This window comes from Nicotiana tomentosiformis, chromosome 11 (assembly GCF_000390325.3).
Source record: "Nicotiana tomentosiformis chromosome 11, ASM39032v3, whole genome shotgun sequence".
In the NCBI taxonomy this organism is placed as follows: Eukaryota; Viridiplantae; Streptophyta; class Magnoliopsida; order Solanales; family Solanaceae; genus Nicotiana; species Nicotiana tomentosiformis.
The window spans coordinates 26816073-26832889 of record NC_090822.1 but is presented as its reverse complement, the minus strand read 5'-3'; the positions used below and the strand labels follow the sequence as shown (position 1 = coordinate 26832889).

At 34.5% G+C, this 16817-nt stretch overlaps 1 protein-coding gene across 1 annotated transcript; it reads right to left on the bottom strand.

Moving 5' to 3' along the window:
- Window positions 1-4496: 4496 nt before the first annotated feature.
- LOC104092865 (uncharacterized) lies at window positions 4497-9491 on the bottom strand. The gene is made up of 7 exons (XM_009598547.4): window positions 9354-9491; window positions 9057-9127; window positions 8160-8279; window positions 7988-8066; window positions 7677-7763; window positions 6179-6241; window positions 4497-4989 (listed from the first exon to the last, which is right to left on the bottom strand). The coding sequence occupies exons 2-7, from the start codon at window positions 9110-9112 to the stop codon at window positions 4912-4914; spliced, it is 483 nt and encodes a 160-aa protein (XP_009596842.1). The 5' UTR covers window positions 9113-9127; window positions 9354-9491; the 3' UTR covers window positions 4497-4911.
- Window positions 9492-16817: the final 7326 nt, after the last annotated feature.

Genomic DNA, 16817 nt, shown 5'->3' with positions numbered 1-16817 from the left:
TCCGACTCCAATATCAAAAAGTAAACTCCCCGGTCAAACTTCCAAACTTAAATTCCTATTTTAGCCATTTCAAGCCTAATTTAACTACAGACTTCCAAATAAAATTCCGAACGCGATCCTAACTCCAAAATCACCATACGGAGCTGTTGGAATCGTCAGAATTCTATTCCGAGGTCGTTTTCTTAAAATGTTGACCGAAGTCAAACTTGACTTTTTAAAGCCAACTTAAGGAACCAAGTATTCCGATTTCAACCCAAACACTTCCAAATCCCGAACCAACCATCCTCGTAAGTCATAATTTATTATAAGCACATTTAGGAAGTTTTATTTAGGGGAACGGGGTTCTAAAAATCAAAACGACCGTTTGGGTCGTTACATAGCCAGTGACTCATGTCGTAGGCTCTGATACCTTGATAACTCCCATAGATGGAAGCTTTAGCTCTGTAAATGAATTAAGTAAGAAGACACAGTAAGCTTAGAGGGAGAATTTCTGAGAAATGAATTTTCTATCTTCTCCAGAGATATATACAAGAAAGGATATTTGTATCCTCTATTCTAACAAGAGTTAACTATTCTAACGAACTAACTGCCGGCATAGATTATAACGACTTAATCTTAAGTAGGTTCCACAGCCACAACATGCACCCTAACTTATAACTACTCTTCAAAAGTTATGTCGTGAGAGAAAAAGCTACTTACACTTCAGGTGTATAGAAATGAAACTCAAATTACATTTAATTTAACTCAACAAGCATCTTTCAACAGAATAAAAAAATAAAAAATAAAAACAAGCATCACAACTATAATTAAGAAGATATGTGTGTGAAAAGCACTGTTGGTAAGAAATTATCTCCTCACAAATTTTGGTATACACGATAACGGCATCAACTCATTTTAGATTTTTGACATCCAAATGATATTAAAATTGTAGAATATCAACGTAAAATAATGATTGTTATGAAAATGGCGAGAGCCTAATGTAGCTTTTAGCTAAATATCCTCCTACTCGTTCTTCAACCTAAAAGAGATCTTGATGACATCCATTATTTCATGCAACGGGAAGAAAAAGCCAGGTTTAATTTCTACATAGCTGATTTTACACCAACAGGCTAATATTTAGTGTCAATTAAGAATATATTTTTTTTCTTAAATATCTGATAGCTTTTTCATGGTCTTGGATAATGATCGTATAACAATCTTAAGCAGTTTAAAGTTCCAGTTTATTTCAACTCATTTTTTTTAACTTAACTGTGAATTCAATATCAAGTTGATATCCAGCATTCGTCTCTTATTCAATTTGTACCCTCAAGTTAGGATTTTAAGTTATTCATACAAATCTTAAATTTTAGTTTCAATCAAGGTTTAATTACTCAAACAACTGGGGATCTTTCTCGTTATCCAATATTTTTATTTTAGGAATTTTACGAAGTATGATGGGGCTAAGACTCAGGTTAGGACAGTAGGAGGCAACTCTGAGCAGTTTCCAGTTGTAATGGGGTTACACCAAGGTTCTGCGCTCAGTCCGTTCTTATTCGCCCTCGTGATTGACGCGTTAACACACCATATTCAAGGGGAGGTGCCATGGTGCATGCTATTTGCCGATGACATAGTTTTGATTGATGAGTCGCAAGCCGGTGTTAACGAGAGGCTAGAGGTTTGAAGACAGGCTCTTGAATCTAAGGGTTTCAAGTTGAACAGGACGAAGACGGAATACCTGAAGTGTAAATTCAGCGCTGAGCCAGGGAAAGTGGGCGTGGATGTGAGGCTTGAATCACAGGTCATCCCGAGTAGAGGCAGCTTCAAGTACCTTGGTTCGGTTATCCAGGGGGGAGGGGAGATCGACGAGGATGTCACACACCGTATTGGGATAGGATGGATGAAGTGGAGGTTAGCATCTGGAGTCCTGTGTGACAAGAGAGTACCACCAATACTCAAAGGTAAGTTCTATAAAGCGGTGGTTAGACCAGCCATGTTGTATGGGGCTGAGTGTTAGCCCGTTAAGAACTTACATATCCAGAAGATGAAAGTAGCAGAAATGAGGATGTTGAGGTGGATGTGCAGGCACACTAGGATAGATAAGATTAGGAATGATGTTATTCGGGAGAAGGTGCACGTGGCTCCCATTGATGACAAGATGCGGGAAGCGAGGCTTAGATGGTTCGGACATGTTCAAAGGAGAAATCCAGATGCTCCGGTACGGAGGTGTGAGCGGCTGGTTGTGGAGGGCACGAGAAGAGGTAGAGGGCGGCCTAAGAAGTATTGGGGAGAGGTGATCAGACAGGATATGGCGAGGCTCCAGATTTCCGAGGACATGACACTTGATAGGAAGATGTGGAGGTCGAGTATTAGAGTTGTAGGTTAGGATGTAGTTGAGTCTTGACTTACTTTGTACCATTGTGGGACTGGCCACGTAGGGTTTTTGTCTAGGGTAGCTAGTGACAATGTTGTGTTTTATTACCTCGCTTTTCAGTACATGTCCTAATTACTAGCTATCGTTTTTGCTTTGTATCTTTCTTTTGCATTTCATGGTGTTCCTATTTTTTCTATGATTGTTGTGGTGATACTAATGTTGTCTCCTCTTGTCGTTTTGTCTTTTTGTTTTCTTGAGCCGAGGGTCTTTCGGAAACAGCCTCTCTACTCCTTTGGGGTCGGGGTAAGGTCTGCGTACACATTACCCTCCCCAGACCTCATTAGTGGGATTCTACTGGGTTGTTGTTGTTGTTGTTGTTGTTGTAGGAATTTTACGAAATTGTGAAGTGCCAAAGAGTTTTTTGAAAAGAATGATTTAAGAATTGATAAATAGACTATTTCATTCGTGTCAAATTAAAATCAATAAAGATAAACGCATTGACTCAATAATTTGTTTGAAAAAATGAATCTGTTTCAAAGAAGCTAAAGGTGAATAGGTAAGGATGAATTACCCTTCAATTTCTTCATGTATATTATACTTTTGACTATAAGCATAAGATAATATATAATATACTGTTTAGAAAAGGTGATAGTATCATAATTTTATATAAAGGTTGTCAAAGTCGTATGAAAATAGTGACAAACTAGTTACCTAATTGTCTCCGAGGAAAGTATCGAGCAAGGAATTGAAACAGTTCTGAATGATTTACCTCTTCGATTTTTTCACTCTTCCCAACTAAAATAGGCAGATACGTATTCAACATTTTTACATTACTGGATTCAAATGACCCGTAACTTATGCACTACATTTTCTGCAAGTAGCTAGGCAGGTGCTCTATAGGTATCTTCTTGTAGTCCAAAAATAGAAAAAATTGTCATAGTTTTAAGTAGAGTGGTGCATAATTTGGTAAATATCGAATTATCGTATTGAAATTAAAAATTTTAATATTTGGTAGTATTCAATATTTTGATATTTGGTTTAAGTTTTTAAAAAAATTATATTAGGTATGGTATTTAGTATATACAAAAATGATACTGAAATACCGACACCATACCGAAATTTATAATAGGTTATACAATACACATATTATTGATTATAACATGTTAAGTTACATAATACTATTCTTTAGTATGCATGTTGAGGCTGGCAGAAAAGCACATGTACTTCTTTAGGAAAATGGAAGAACAAGGTAGACTGTAGATTTTGACTCTTATTTTCTAGGATGCCAAGCATCTTAACGTAATACTTTTACGGTTTTAAGGTGTTTCTTTTCGTGTATTGAATTGCATTTGTTGGATTAGTCCTTGTTGTATTCTCTAACTTCACCAATTAGCTCTAAGCAAGTAACAAGATATTTTTAAATTATCAATTCATAAGTAACTACGAAAATTTCCCGTAATTTTATTCTTTTATGTACCTTTTTCTCTCTATGGGTTGCTACTTGATGGTTTTGAACAAAAATTTTGTCAATTGTCATGTGAGCTTAGAACGTTTTTATTTTTATGTGTGTGAGTACTTTAATTAAGAATATTACAATCTATGGCTTTATCCACTAGTTAATATTGAGACCGAACAAACCGAAGTTATCATACCGAATAAACTGAAACCGAAAGGAAAAAAGCCGAACCATACTGAATGTAATTATATATGGTATTGGTATTACATTTTAAGAAACTGAATACCGAAAATAACGAATCAAAATGTCTAAATACCGTACCATACGGACCGACGAACACCCTAGTTTTAAGCGAGCATATAACTCTGTCTTTTTCTGCTCTTTCGAAGCTGCTTCTCTCCTTTCTTTCCTGTTTTAGTGTTCTGCTGTACATTTAAATGTGTTAAGCATCGTGGGAGGGCTTAGAACAGGTAAAACCTCTCACTATCATAAAGAGCGTTGAGACCATAACATGATACACGAAATCACTGCTTTCTCTCAACAGTGGCATAAATTAATTCTTACCATAATTTAAATATCAGTGACTTGCGTCAATAAATGATCTAAGCTCTTTTTCACCCTTTATAGTAACATATGTATTTAAGGATAACACATTAATTCAAGAGCTTGAAATAACCAAACACTAGAAAATAAGCTCATCAAAGAAGATTTTATTCGTCATTCCAAGTAGAGCCTAACAAGTTAAGAACATCGAAACTTCTGTCTCTGACGAGCCAACTAATATAGTAATATGAGCTCAGCTTCAAATTTAACTTCTTTATCACATTCTGCCAGCTTGTGTCACAAATGGCTATTACTGTACAAAAGGATTTGGAGAAAGCAAAATTCATGGAAGAATAACAGTGCCTACTTTTCACCCAAAAAGAGGGGAACAAAATATTAAGCTCTGACTTTTGGAGAGGCAAAGGAGATTCTCGTTCTGAAACAGCCTTTTCACTTTCGTGCTCGATAATTTAAAAGAAAGCCAGTGCTAGTAGTCCAAAATGGTAAAATCATATCGTTTTATCTGGAACGAGGAAATACCATGTTGGATACTCCTTAACTTTTAATTGGGATCTGATGTTCGAACTCCATGCCTTTTGAAATACTCACGAAATCCATAAGCACTGAGATCATAGTTGAACTGAAATTATAAGTAATTTAATAATCAGAACCACTTCAAATAGACAAATACAAGACAAGAGGGTCTCAAACACTTCAAAATGAGCTTTGGTGTTGTCAAAGGCTCATTTGAGGCGCGCTTAAGCCCTGAAGCTCAAAAAAGCTCTGGGCATGTGCTTCGCCTCACTTAGGCTGCGCTTCAGTGTAGGTAAGGCACTAAGGTGTGCGCCTCATTGCCTCTTGCACTAGGTAATATTGCAATGAGAATATGCATAGAAATGCAGGACAAGAAAGGCGGCAATTGGATCCATTTGGCAGTGGAGGACTTAGCTGTTCCTGGGCTAAGTTTTGGTTTGTATGGCTAAGGGTGTGGCCTAGTGATCAATAAAGTGGGTTTTGAATCACCAGTGGAGGCAAAAACACTAGATCATTTCTTCCCATATGTCCAAACTTTCGTGGACAAAGTTACCCGTTACATGTGCTGGTAGGAGACAGTAGGTACCCGTGAAATTAGCCGAGGTGTGAGCAAATTGGCCCGGACACCACGGTTGTCAAAAAAAAAATGGTTGCTTGGTTTCTCCTTTACAAGGACCTCATTCACCAAAATATTGAACCTAACAACATTCCCCTATATAAAGGCGGTCATGGGTATCCAGCGGCTCCGTTAATAGGTGAATTTGGAAATGCAATTTTATTTTTTACTTTTTACTTTGTCACTTTTATAGGAGTTGAATATCTGCTAGAATAAATGCAAGAAGTAATTACCATTCACAATAAATAAATAAATAAATGCAAGCAAGGATTTTTTTTTTTTAACTTTTCACTTAGTCACCTTTGTAGAGCTTAAATTTCTGCTATAACTTCAAGTAACTTGATATAACCGCAATGAATCTGATAACAAGTAAAGACATCCATAACAACTCTAGAATGCCAATACCTAGTAATAACTTCCTACGACGAAGAAAAAGAACAAGGCGGACTCTATAAACTATAAGCTAAGGTTTAAGACAGTGCTAACAACTCTGCTCGGTATGTGCTAATAGCTTATGGTAGTCACAATAGCAAACTTTTCAAGAGCACGCACCATCACAAGCTAATGAAACAAATGACAGTAACTATAATTTCATGGTAGACATTGAAAAGATCTAACTTATGATATTATTCTTTAAGAAAAAGTTCAAGGATAAAAGCAATAAATATTTAAAACTTACAGGTAAAACTTTGACAGCGTATTTGGTAATATTAGGATCAGCAACCCTGCCCTGAGCAGCTGCCTGGTAGAGAGCAAATCAGAATCACTCAATTAAAGACAAACGTACAGAACGAAATTGGCGGCTGTGAAGCCACAAATCTAACAAACATCAAAGCGTCGAACATCTGGTATCGACAAACCGTGAGAAATATCAAAGAATGCTGCAGAGACAAATCCAATACACAGATACATAATAGTATAAACTAACGCAGCATTAATTAAAAACAGGGAGACAAAAAGGAAAAGAAGTCATACTCCCATTTCTGGATAATTGAAAAGTCAACCACTTCTACAAGCACTAGTAAACAGTTAAGTATACCCCACATGATCATTGAAAAGTCAACCACTTTTACAAGCAATAGTAAACAGTTAAGTCTACTACAGAAACCTCATGATTAATTCAATCATTTCTTCTATAATACAGACATAAGATGAACCTCTTAATCTTTTGTGCCTGAGAAAACTATGTAACATAAACAGGATAAAGAGAGTAATTTTTTTATGGCCTGAAACAACAGACAAGAGATAAGAGCAAGCAATACAAACTTGCAATTCTCTTTCCAGATTATTAAAGCTATTCTTTGGATAGAACAGAGAGGGAAAAGGGAATATGAGAATAACTCCTGGAACTTCATGGCAATAACCTGCACAGAGAAGGCTGCTTTTAGCTCATCTTATGTTGTCTGTAGCTTGAGTTGGTAGATACAAGATTTTAGTTTTTGGTTGGTTTGTTGTGCTTCAGCTAAGTTATCCATTATCTTGTTATAAGTTCGTAATGAGATGTTAGTGGTACTTCTGAGGTCAAGAACATCATTTTTCTCAGCAGGAAGTAACTTGAGCTTGTCAGGGAGGGATTAGACACAACAAAAGCCGACCTCTTTAAATGCTGCAGAATTCTGCATAACATAAGACATGCTTGCACCTCTTAACATTCTAATAAGTCAAGCCTTCACTGCATGCAGCATAAACAACATATGACAACCTATCATACTTCCACTGCACACAAGTACAGAAGAATAAATCCACTCCCTCTCTTCACCCACAGTATTCGATATAGCCTGATACTATGCTCTATAAGTTACGCAGAACAAGGTCAATCACAAAGTAAATCTAGTAAATTCACCCTATTGTAACAGAGTGTACTTTAGCCATACAAACCTCTCCTTCAACTTGTATTTAGTTCTGAGACGTAAATCCTTCTGCTGCAGTTTGTACCTTTTTTCACAAATTTCTTGTAAGGAATAAGTTTGTTTACAAAAAAATACAGCATCTCCCTTCAGTCATGTAGGCCAAATTTGAGCACTCTCACGAGGAAAGGAACCAAGGTATAATCAGATGAACGCAGTAACTTTCTATCAGATTGTAGAAAATGCATCTTATTCTCTACATCTCTCTATTAAGGCACTCATAAGCCACTTTTAGTATAAACATATAATGCCATGACTCAACAGAAGTACCTGTTCTGGACTATGAAATATCTCTATAAATGGATATTCCTTTTTTTGTCTTGTTATGCAAAACCCAGGGTACTTCGGGCATTCGACCTGAAAAATACAAAATAATAATGAAAACGTGGACAATGTTATGTATAAGCTGGGAAAACATCTTTATGCTATCAGAATTCAAAACAATGAGGCATTTTGCATATCTCCAACAGAGGTAATAAACTCGTAGATGGCCACAGTACAGACGCCTGAAAAGACTTTTTACAGTAAACTAGCATTATATTCTATCTATACTCAAAAGAGAGGTCCATGAAGTGTCTTACACGTAAAAATTTAACATGCGGATAAAACTCAGCTGCAGACTCCTCTAGAACTTTGTCAAGATGTTTGGTGTAGTTACTCCTACAGCATCCAAAAATTTACATGACAGATATTAATGCGAAAAAACTACAGAAGACAGGAGAGCAGGGAAGAGAAATTACAAACTTTTATTACTTGATCGTAAATGCAACAACTACAGGGTAGCCTTGATGAAGAAGTTGGACAAATTCCCGTTCTGAGGTAAAGTGAATTACCCTCGATGCTCCAAGATCCTTAGGATAGCCTGTATAATACCTTCAAATACCAAAGGCAAAGTTAACCCAGCATAAAATAGTATCCAGTTAAAAATAAAGCAAAAGCAGCACGCAAAGGCCCAAACAATTTCTCTCCCTTCACCGCTAACACCGCGCGAGCATGTCACAGCAGCAAAAACTAGCAACATTATGCAGACTACTAGACAGAGAAAAAGTATCCGCCAAAAATTAACCAAGGAATAAGTGAAAGTAAACTCCCTGCCCAACCACATAAAAACGTAAGCATATAATGCACTTCAGGAGCGGATGCACAATATAAAATATATACAAATATTAAATTTCGAACCAAGTAGCTTAAACGGCCAGTGGGTTCAGTGGCATCCCGAACTTATAATGTTCAAATCCTGTATCCGCCTCTGATGCACTTATATCACCAATGATATCTGTTGGTTAATTGTCTAAGTTGGAGGTGCTGAAACCATAGTTTCACATCCAATCAATTAAAGATTTATCACCATATTATATGCTGTTGTTCTCACTATTAGTATGCACACTTTTATTAAAATTGAGTTTAAGATGTATGCACCGACAATTTAAAAAATATTTACACAATCAGATCACTTAAAAGGTGATCCCACGTAAATCTCTTGATAAGCATCAACTGGTAAACTAATCTGGTAAAAATGGTAAGTAACATGCTATCACAGGTTAAAATTCTCTGTTAGCATAAAAAATTATTTACACTGTCAGCATATATAACTTAAATCCATTAAAATTTAAGACATGTACAAAAAGAGAAAGAAAAAAAAAGACTTACTTGCAATTGGAACGAAGGTTGATAAGGAACTTGTTAAAGAATGATTGCTCCTCCATAGCGATATCCAAACCCTAATAGGAAAAAACACCAAAAATATAACAAGTGCATATATTAATTCATCGAGCAAGCAACACTAAGAAAACAAAAAATTAAAATACATTGAATTTATCTTAATTTGATGAATTAGAGACTAATAACTATAATAAGCAATTTAATTGAACATTAAAACTTAAAAACTTTTTGAAATTGTTGTTAGATATAAAGTTCAAGCACAGAGTTAGTGGTCACGGTACTGACGGTGCTTTTGGGTGTAAGAGGCGGCGAAGAAGGTTGTGACGGTGGTACAGGGCGGAGAGTGGCGGACCGGCGAGAGAAGTGACGGCGGCCTAAAGGAGGAGACTAGCTGACGTTACGTTGTAGGAAATGAGTTAGATCCAGGGGTACTTATGTCATTTAGCTTAATCAAAATGTATAGCGGACTAAAAATTTGAAAAAGAAAAATCTGTTATAAAAAAAATCAAATTATGGTGGATGTCTACTCTTCCTCCATCATCTTCTCAAATGTTTAATGACATATTCAATGACATATTTCTATGCTTAATGACATATTCAATGACATATTTTTCTTCACTTTTTATACTTATATAAAGATCTTGTAATAGATAGAAAAATACACACAATTGAAGAAGAAAATCTCTTCCTTCTCTCTATCTCCATTTCTTGTTCATGTTTTACTAAATTACTTTTATTTCATAACAACATGTCTTGTTCATGTTTTACTAAGTTGCTTTTATTTTATAACACGTTATCAGTACGATTTGCTATTTTATCTATACTTCCTACAAGAGATAACAGAATTGTAGACTTAGCTTCGTTGAGGTCTTGACTTTTGTTAGTGTGTTATATAGAGTTCATCCTTCAATAGTCTTCATGTTTTTGGACTTTTCTTATTCCACACTTATATGACCATCAAACAGTAAGAATTACCCTCTACGATCATTCTAAGCGTACAAAAAAGGTATGCACATTTCTAATAAATAAGTCAGATGAGGTATGTACACCTAGTATAAATTATAATTATGGTTTATAATTAGTATGCTCCTTCTGTCATGTTCTCATCTTTAACTCCCGTTTTAGTTACTTGGTGATACATGATGGTGGAAAGATCAACATACCAAGTAATTTTTCTAGAATTAATACTTTTCAATTGGACAATATCAGTTGATTGACTAGCTATATTTACTACAAAATCATGCTTGTGTTTTAAAACTAATTCATGAAAGTGTATTAGGTTGTCGCTTACATGATGATATCCTCGTAATAATTTAAATGTATTTTCTATAATTTTATATAGTTTAGATAAATTGATCCTCTCTAAAAGGTTTTGTTAAGTTAGGCACCTATTTAACATAAAAACTATAGCTTTCATTGTTTGGGTGGTTTCTCTGCAGAAAGTATTGGATTACTTTATTTCACCAAACTTATTAAACACAACAATCAAAATGCAACACGTGTAATTTGGTTTCTATTTGAGCTAATGTCCTCTCACGGAATTGTTCATATGGTAATTAAATATATGTGCTTCACACTTGTAATATGAGATTGTATTTATTCTTTCATCGACTAATTTTATAGGTTTCTTTTAGTATGCAAAATATTTGACCATATCACATGTACGCAACTCATTCATACTTTCATATCTTTGCATTAATTTTATGTGCAGTGTTTAGTAAAAATATTTTTTTCAATTGTATCTAGTGAAATAAAGAACTGGAAAGGCATGTCTTTATTTGCTACATCTCTTATATGACAAAGATAATATTCCAACGTATATATATGTTCTGACATTTTACATACTATGATAGATAATTATTAAGGTAATTTAGTAATAATATTTTTACCATAACATGATGTATTTCATTGAAAGCAAAATTGGCATATATCCTAACTAGCATTTTTGTTGCAGAGGAACTGTTTCAAGATTGAAATAGTTATATATGTCTTCTTGAAAGTTAATTTACTTATACCTATAATTATGAAGTAATAATATTTTAAAGGCTCGAGTGTGAGTCCTAGTGAATTTTGGCCTATTATGCCAAAGATTGAAGGTAAGACGATGGGTTCAAGTCCCAACGCACTATGTTGATGAAAAGACGTTGGATTTAAGTTCCAACACATTATGGCCTAGCATGCCTTTATATGGATAAGACATTGGGTTTGAATCCTAATTCACCATATTGATAATAATAATAATAACTAAAGAAAAAATAATGTAATTTTTATGAAAAAGCATGAAGCTTGTCCCACTTGATTTGCTCCATTTTTGAAGTGAATGTGATAGCAGTGCATGATAATTCTAAATAAAGATAAGTGGTTGACCAATGAATGTGGGCGTGCGAAAGGCCAAAATAATAATAGTTATCACTATGGTAATTATAAAAAGGGAGAAATTCTTTGAAGAGAATATGACTTGTGATAAACATTGAGATTGCATACTCATTCCTGAAAGTGAATGTGAAAATATATATATATGATAAAGATTATGCATAATAATGTATTTGTGCATAGTTGGATAAATACTACAACTCACCTCTAAGGGAGGTTTGAGACAAAGAAAGATAGTGAATATTATTGTGTAGTTACATGAATATATCATTGGTCGCATGCATGTGATGCGCCAAAAATATTTTGTCATGCCTTATGAAAGTTATTAAAAGCAAAATTAAAGCAAGAAATTATTTTGCTTGTGATGATTTTGAACATGACAATTATTATGATATGATTCTCTTTGTGAAGGAGACATTCATTATATGGATGGTGTGACAAAAGATCTTGTAGTACAAAAGCAGTTAAGAGCTCTGAAAGAACTAATTTGTTACTATCCGGATGAATGAAATTGTTCATAACATTAATATTGTAGTAAGTCTCAAAAGAAATATTTTGATTTACAAATATATTAGCCAAAGTGGTTGGCATATTGAGACTATAAATGAAAAGAAGATTGAATATCTTTATATTACTATAATCATACCGGGTAAATATGAAAGGTTACCTGACTTTTCTTCTATTTGTATTACACAAGTATAAGCATGATGATGCATTCACAAGCCACAAATAAACTAGAGGTTTACTGAAATAAATATTAGTTGGCATGACCGGTTGACCATCTCGGTTCAATTATGATGCGAAAAAAAAAATTAATTGAGAATTACATTGGCATATATTGAAGAAATATGAGATTCTTCAAGAATTCTCTAGTGCTGCTTATTTTCATGATATACCAGTTAAGGTTGGGATTGAATCCCTTGATTTCTGGAACGAATAAAAGGTGATAAATATATGGGCCCAGTCACCTTCCATGTGGATCGTTTACTATTATATGATTTTAATAGATGCATCTATTCTATGGTCACATGTGCATTTGTTATCAACTTGTAGTTTGACTTTTGCAAGATTGATTGCTCAAATTATTAGAACACAGTTCCAGAATATAAATTATGATGATTTATCTTGATAATACTGGTTTAAATCCAAGTTGGTTTAGCAGAAATTGTATGCCTCCAACTAGATCTAAACCATTGATTATGAGAACAAAATTGCCAAAATAAAATTTGGCATGTGATATATTATTTAATATACAACAGCACTTGTACGCATCTAGCCAAGTTATGATAAGTTCTCCCTATCACAATCGGTTCAGGGTCAGGAACCAAATAATTTTCATCTAGAAATATGAATGTGGTATATGATTTAATTGTTCTACCACAATGCACAAAGATGGATCCCCAAATAAGACTAGGGATATGTGTTGGTGATCCCAACAATAGGGGGAGAAAATGGGCAGCTAAAAAAATAATGCATGTAATGAATTATTATGAGTACATCGAGATCCTCGTACGAGAAAATGTGAACTTGAAGTTCAAGTGATAATTCATTTACAAAATATTGCCAGGCGTATTTGCTGACCCAAAGCTAAATGTCATATTCAGCTGCTAATGCTCCAAATAAAATAAAGTTCATAATGAATAGAGTCCATGGCATGCATAAAGCATAATAGACTATTCGGTTCCAAAGATAAAACTCCTTGAAGAAGGAGAGGAGCAAATGTTCAAGATGGTCATAATAAGGAGGCAAGTACTCTAGAAGAGCACCACGACATAACACTTCATAAAACCTCATGGGAGAGGCTCAGGTACCTGAAAATAATAAGATAAAGAGATCTCAATAAGTTATGTCTTTATTGGGTAATAGTAGAACCGATATAAAATGATCGTCGATGATATTGTTAATTTAATGTAACGCTCAATATTATGTATATTGACGAGGATCTTGAACTCAAATCTGTCATGAAATTTGGACAGATAAATAATAGGCCAAATGAAAAATACGCAATAAAAATTAATTTCACATGAAAAATATGAAGTTGGACGGATAGTCCCAACACCTGAAAGTATAAAGCCAGTGGAGGTATAAATGTGTTCTTATGCGGAAAAAAAAAAGGGTCAAGTCGATAGACATAAAGACGACTTGTGTCACAAGAAGATTTATAAATATCCTAGCATTGATTATATAGAGACATGTTTTTCTGTGGTGGATGTCGCCATTTCAGATTTTAATCTGGCAATACAAGAAAATCGTGATATGCGTATAATGAAAATCATTAAAGGATTTAAATTGTTCTGAAGCATATTAAGGTTTCCAAAAAATTTATTAAATAAAGCTTCAAAAATGAATAATCGCCTGAGTGAGTACCTGTTGAAAGAAGGGTACAAGAATGATTTAATTTGTCATTGTGTCTTTATAAAAAGATCTGGATCTAAATTTGTTATAATCATCGTGTATGTTGATGATTTAAATATCATTGGAACTCCTGAGGAGCTTCCTAAAGCAGTAGAGCTTCCTAAAGTAGTAGACTATTTAAAGAAAGAATTTGAAATGAAAGATCTTGGAAAGACAAAATTTTGTCTTGGTCTATAAATTGAGTATATGAAAGATGAAATTTTTGTCCATCAATCAACATATACTAAAATGATTTTAAAGCGATTTTATATGGATAAAGCACATCCATTCCGACCTCATGAAAATAATGAAGAGCTTCTTGGTCCCGACATACCATATCTTAGTGCAATTGGTGCACTAATGTATCTTTCTAACATTACAAGGTCTGACATAACTTTTTCAGTTAATGTCTTAACAAGATATAGCTCTGCTCCTACAAGGAGATATTGGAATGGAATCAAACACATATTGCAGTATCTAAAAGGGACTACCGGTATGGGATTATTTTATGGCAATGATTACAGTCCTGATCTTGTTGGTTATGCCGTTGCTGGGTATAAATGACCCACAAAATATTCGATCTCAAACAGGCTATGTGTTTACATATGGAGGCACTGCCATATCTTGGCGATCGACTAAGCAATAAATCGTGGCTACATCATCTAATCATGCTGAGATAATTGCTATTCATGAAGCAAGTCGAGAATGTGTATGGTTGAGGTCTATAATACACCTTATTCGAGACAAATGTGGTTTGAAGTGTAACAAACTACCCACAATTTTATATGAAGACAATGCAACATGCATAGCCCAGTTGAAGGGAGGATTCATAAAAGGGGATAGGACAAAGCACATTTCACCAAAGTTATTTTTCACACATGATCTTCAAAAGAATGGTGATATCAATGTGCAACAGATCCATTCAAGTGATAATATGGTTGATTTGTTCACCAAATCTCTACCGACGTCAACCTTCAAGAAACTAGTGTACAAGATTGGGATGCGAAGGCTCAAAGATGTGAATTGATGCTCTCATCAGGGGGAGTTAATACGCGTTGTACTCTTTTTTCCTTACAAGGTTTTGTCCCACTGGGTTTTCCTTGCAAAGTTTTTAACGAGGCAACCAAAAGGCGTATTTCTAAACATGTGTATTCTTTTTCCTTCACTAGGATTTTTTTTCCCATAGGGTTTTTTCCTAATAAGGTTTTAACGAGGCACATTATCTATGGACATCCAAGGGGGAGTGTTATAAGAAAAATTAAATTATGGTGGATGTCTACTCTTCCTCCATGATCTTCTCAAATGTTTAATGACATATTCAATGACATATTTCTATGCTTAATGACATATTCAATGACATATTTTTCTTCACTTTTCATGCTTATATAAAGATCTTGTAATAGATAGGAAAATACACACAATTGAAGAAGAAAATCTCTTCCTTCTCTCTATCTCCATTTCTTGTTCATGTTTTACTAAATTACTTTTATTTCATAACAACATGTCTTGTTCATGTTTTACTAAGTTGCTTTTATTTTATAACAAAATCAAGGATCTTACAATTAAACAAATATACCATTTTACTATCGAAAATGAGTTAGAACCTGGGGTCAAAAATACCCCTTTACCATTGAAAATTATTTAAAGTTATCCTCCGTTATATTAATCGAGTAAAAATACCCCTACCATCTTACAATTAAACAAATATATCCCCGAGTTAACGGAGGGGTCACGTGACAGCCATTTGGAACATCTGATTTTATTTTTTACACTAACTCGATCTCATACCAAGTATCCACCCTAAAATTTAAACCCTTATTTAACATCCCCAGCGACCCCTCCCCCAAGTTCTAAGTCTTCAATCCAGACAAACATAACCATACCTTCATATCTTTTAGCTGCATAGGCTTCATAAATTCTACTAACAAAGAACTCTGAAATATCTTCTAATCAACCTCCATAAACAATTGATCTTGGATTTCTTGGCATTACCCTTTCAAATAATTCAGTGCTACTATCACTCCCATTATTTTTACTCTAAATTGTTCTCAAAGCTAACCTTTTCTTCTCCACATGTTGCCCGAATTCTAATTGTTGCACAAGCTTACAATTCCTCGTAATGTTACTTTAACAAATTTTTCAGCAATTAAAATCTCGTACTGAATTTCTGTTGATTTCTTCTTCTTACTGTTATATGGTTTATTTTCGGATTTTTGGATAAATAATGAGAAAGAAACATACCTTCTTCATCCATTATCACTCTAAATAGTTGCCAACAATAACTAGATCTAAGTGATAAGAAATATAAACAGGTTGTATTTTTTACTCTTATGGAGATTAAACCTTTCTTTTCTTGGGTTTTATCAATGTGAATATATAGATAGAGATTGACCACCATTTCTTAAGTTCATCAAAGTGCATTTGCAGATAAAAGGGTCCAACGAAGGAGATGAAGTAAGGACCAAAAAGTTAGGTTCAGACTTTAAAGTGGTTGAATAATGGTTTTATTTCTAGGGTGGATACTTGGTATTGGGTCGGGTTAGTGTAAAATTAAACCCAGATGGACCAAATGGCTGCCACGTGGCCCCTCCGTTATTTTGAGGATATATTTATTTAATAGTAAGACGGTAGGGGTATTTTTGCTCGATTGGTATAATGGAGTGTCACGACCCCAAATTTTCTCCGTAGGAGGTCGTGATAGCACCTAGTCTTTAAGACTAGGTAAGCCTATCAATGCGAAATAATAATAAATATCTGAAATAAATAAACTACAATTCAAATAATTACAACTCCCAAAACCCGTAGAAATAAGTCACAAGCTTCTAAGAATTTATCATCAATGTCTCTATATATATCAAGGTTTAAAGAAAATAAAGAAGCAACATGATAATGATAGAAGGGGACTCCGGAGTCTGCGGACGCTGGTAGATATACCTCGAAGTCTCTGTACACAGGTAACTCACTGATGTCTGGGCTGGTATG

Bases quoted from the DNA above. Each gene is read 5' to 3' on its own strand.
- LOC104092865 (XM_009598547.4), bottom strand. From the start codon at position 9,112: ATGGAGGAGCAATCATTCTTTAACAAGTTCCTTATCAACCTTCGTTCC. The intron at 8,067-8,159 runs GTAATAAAAGTT...TGGATGCTGTAG, and splicing joins GTTGTTGCATTTACGATCAA to GAGTAACTACACCAAACATC. The intron at 7,764-7,987 runs GTAAGACACTTC...TGTATTTTTCAG, and splicing joins CGCATGTTAAATTTTTACGT to GTCGAATGCCCGAAGTACCC.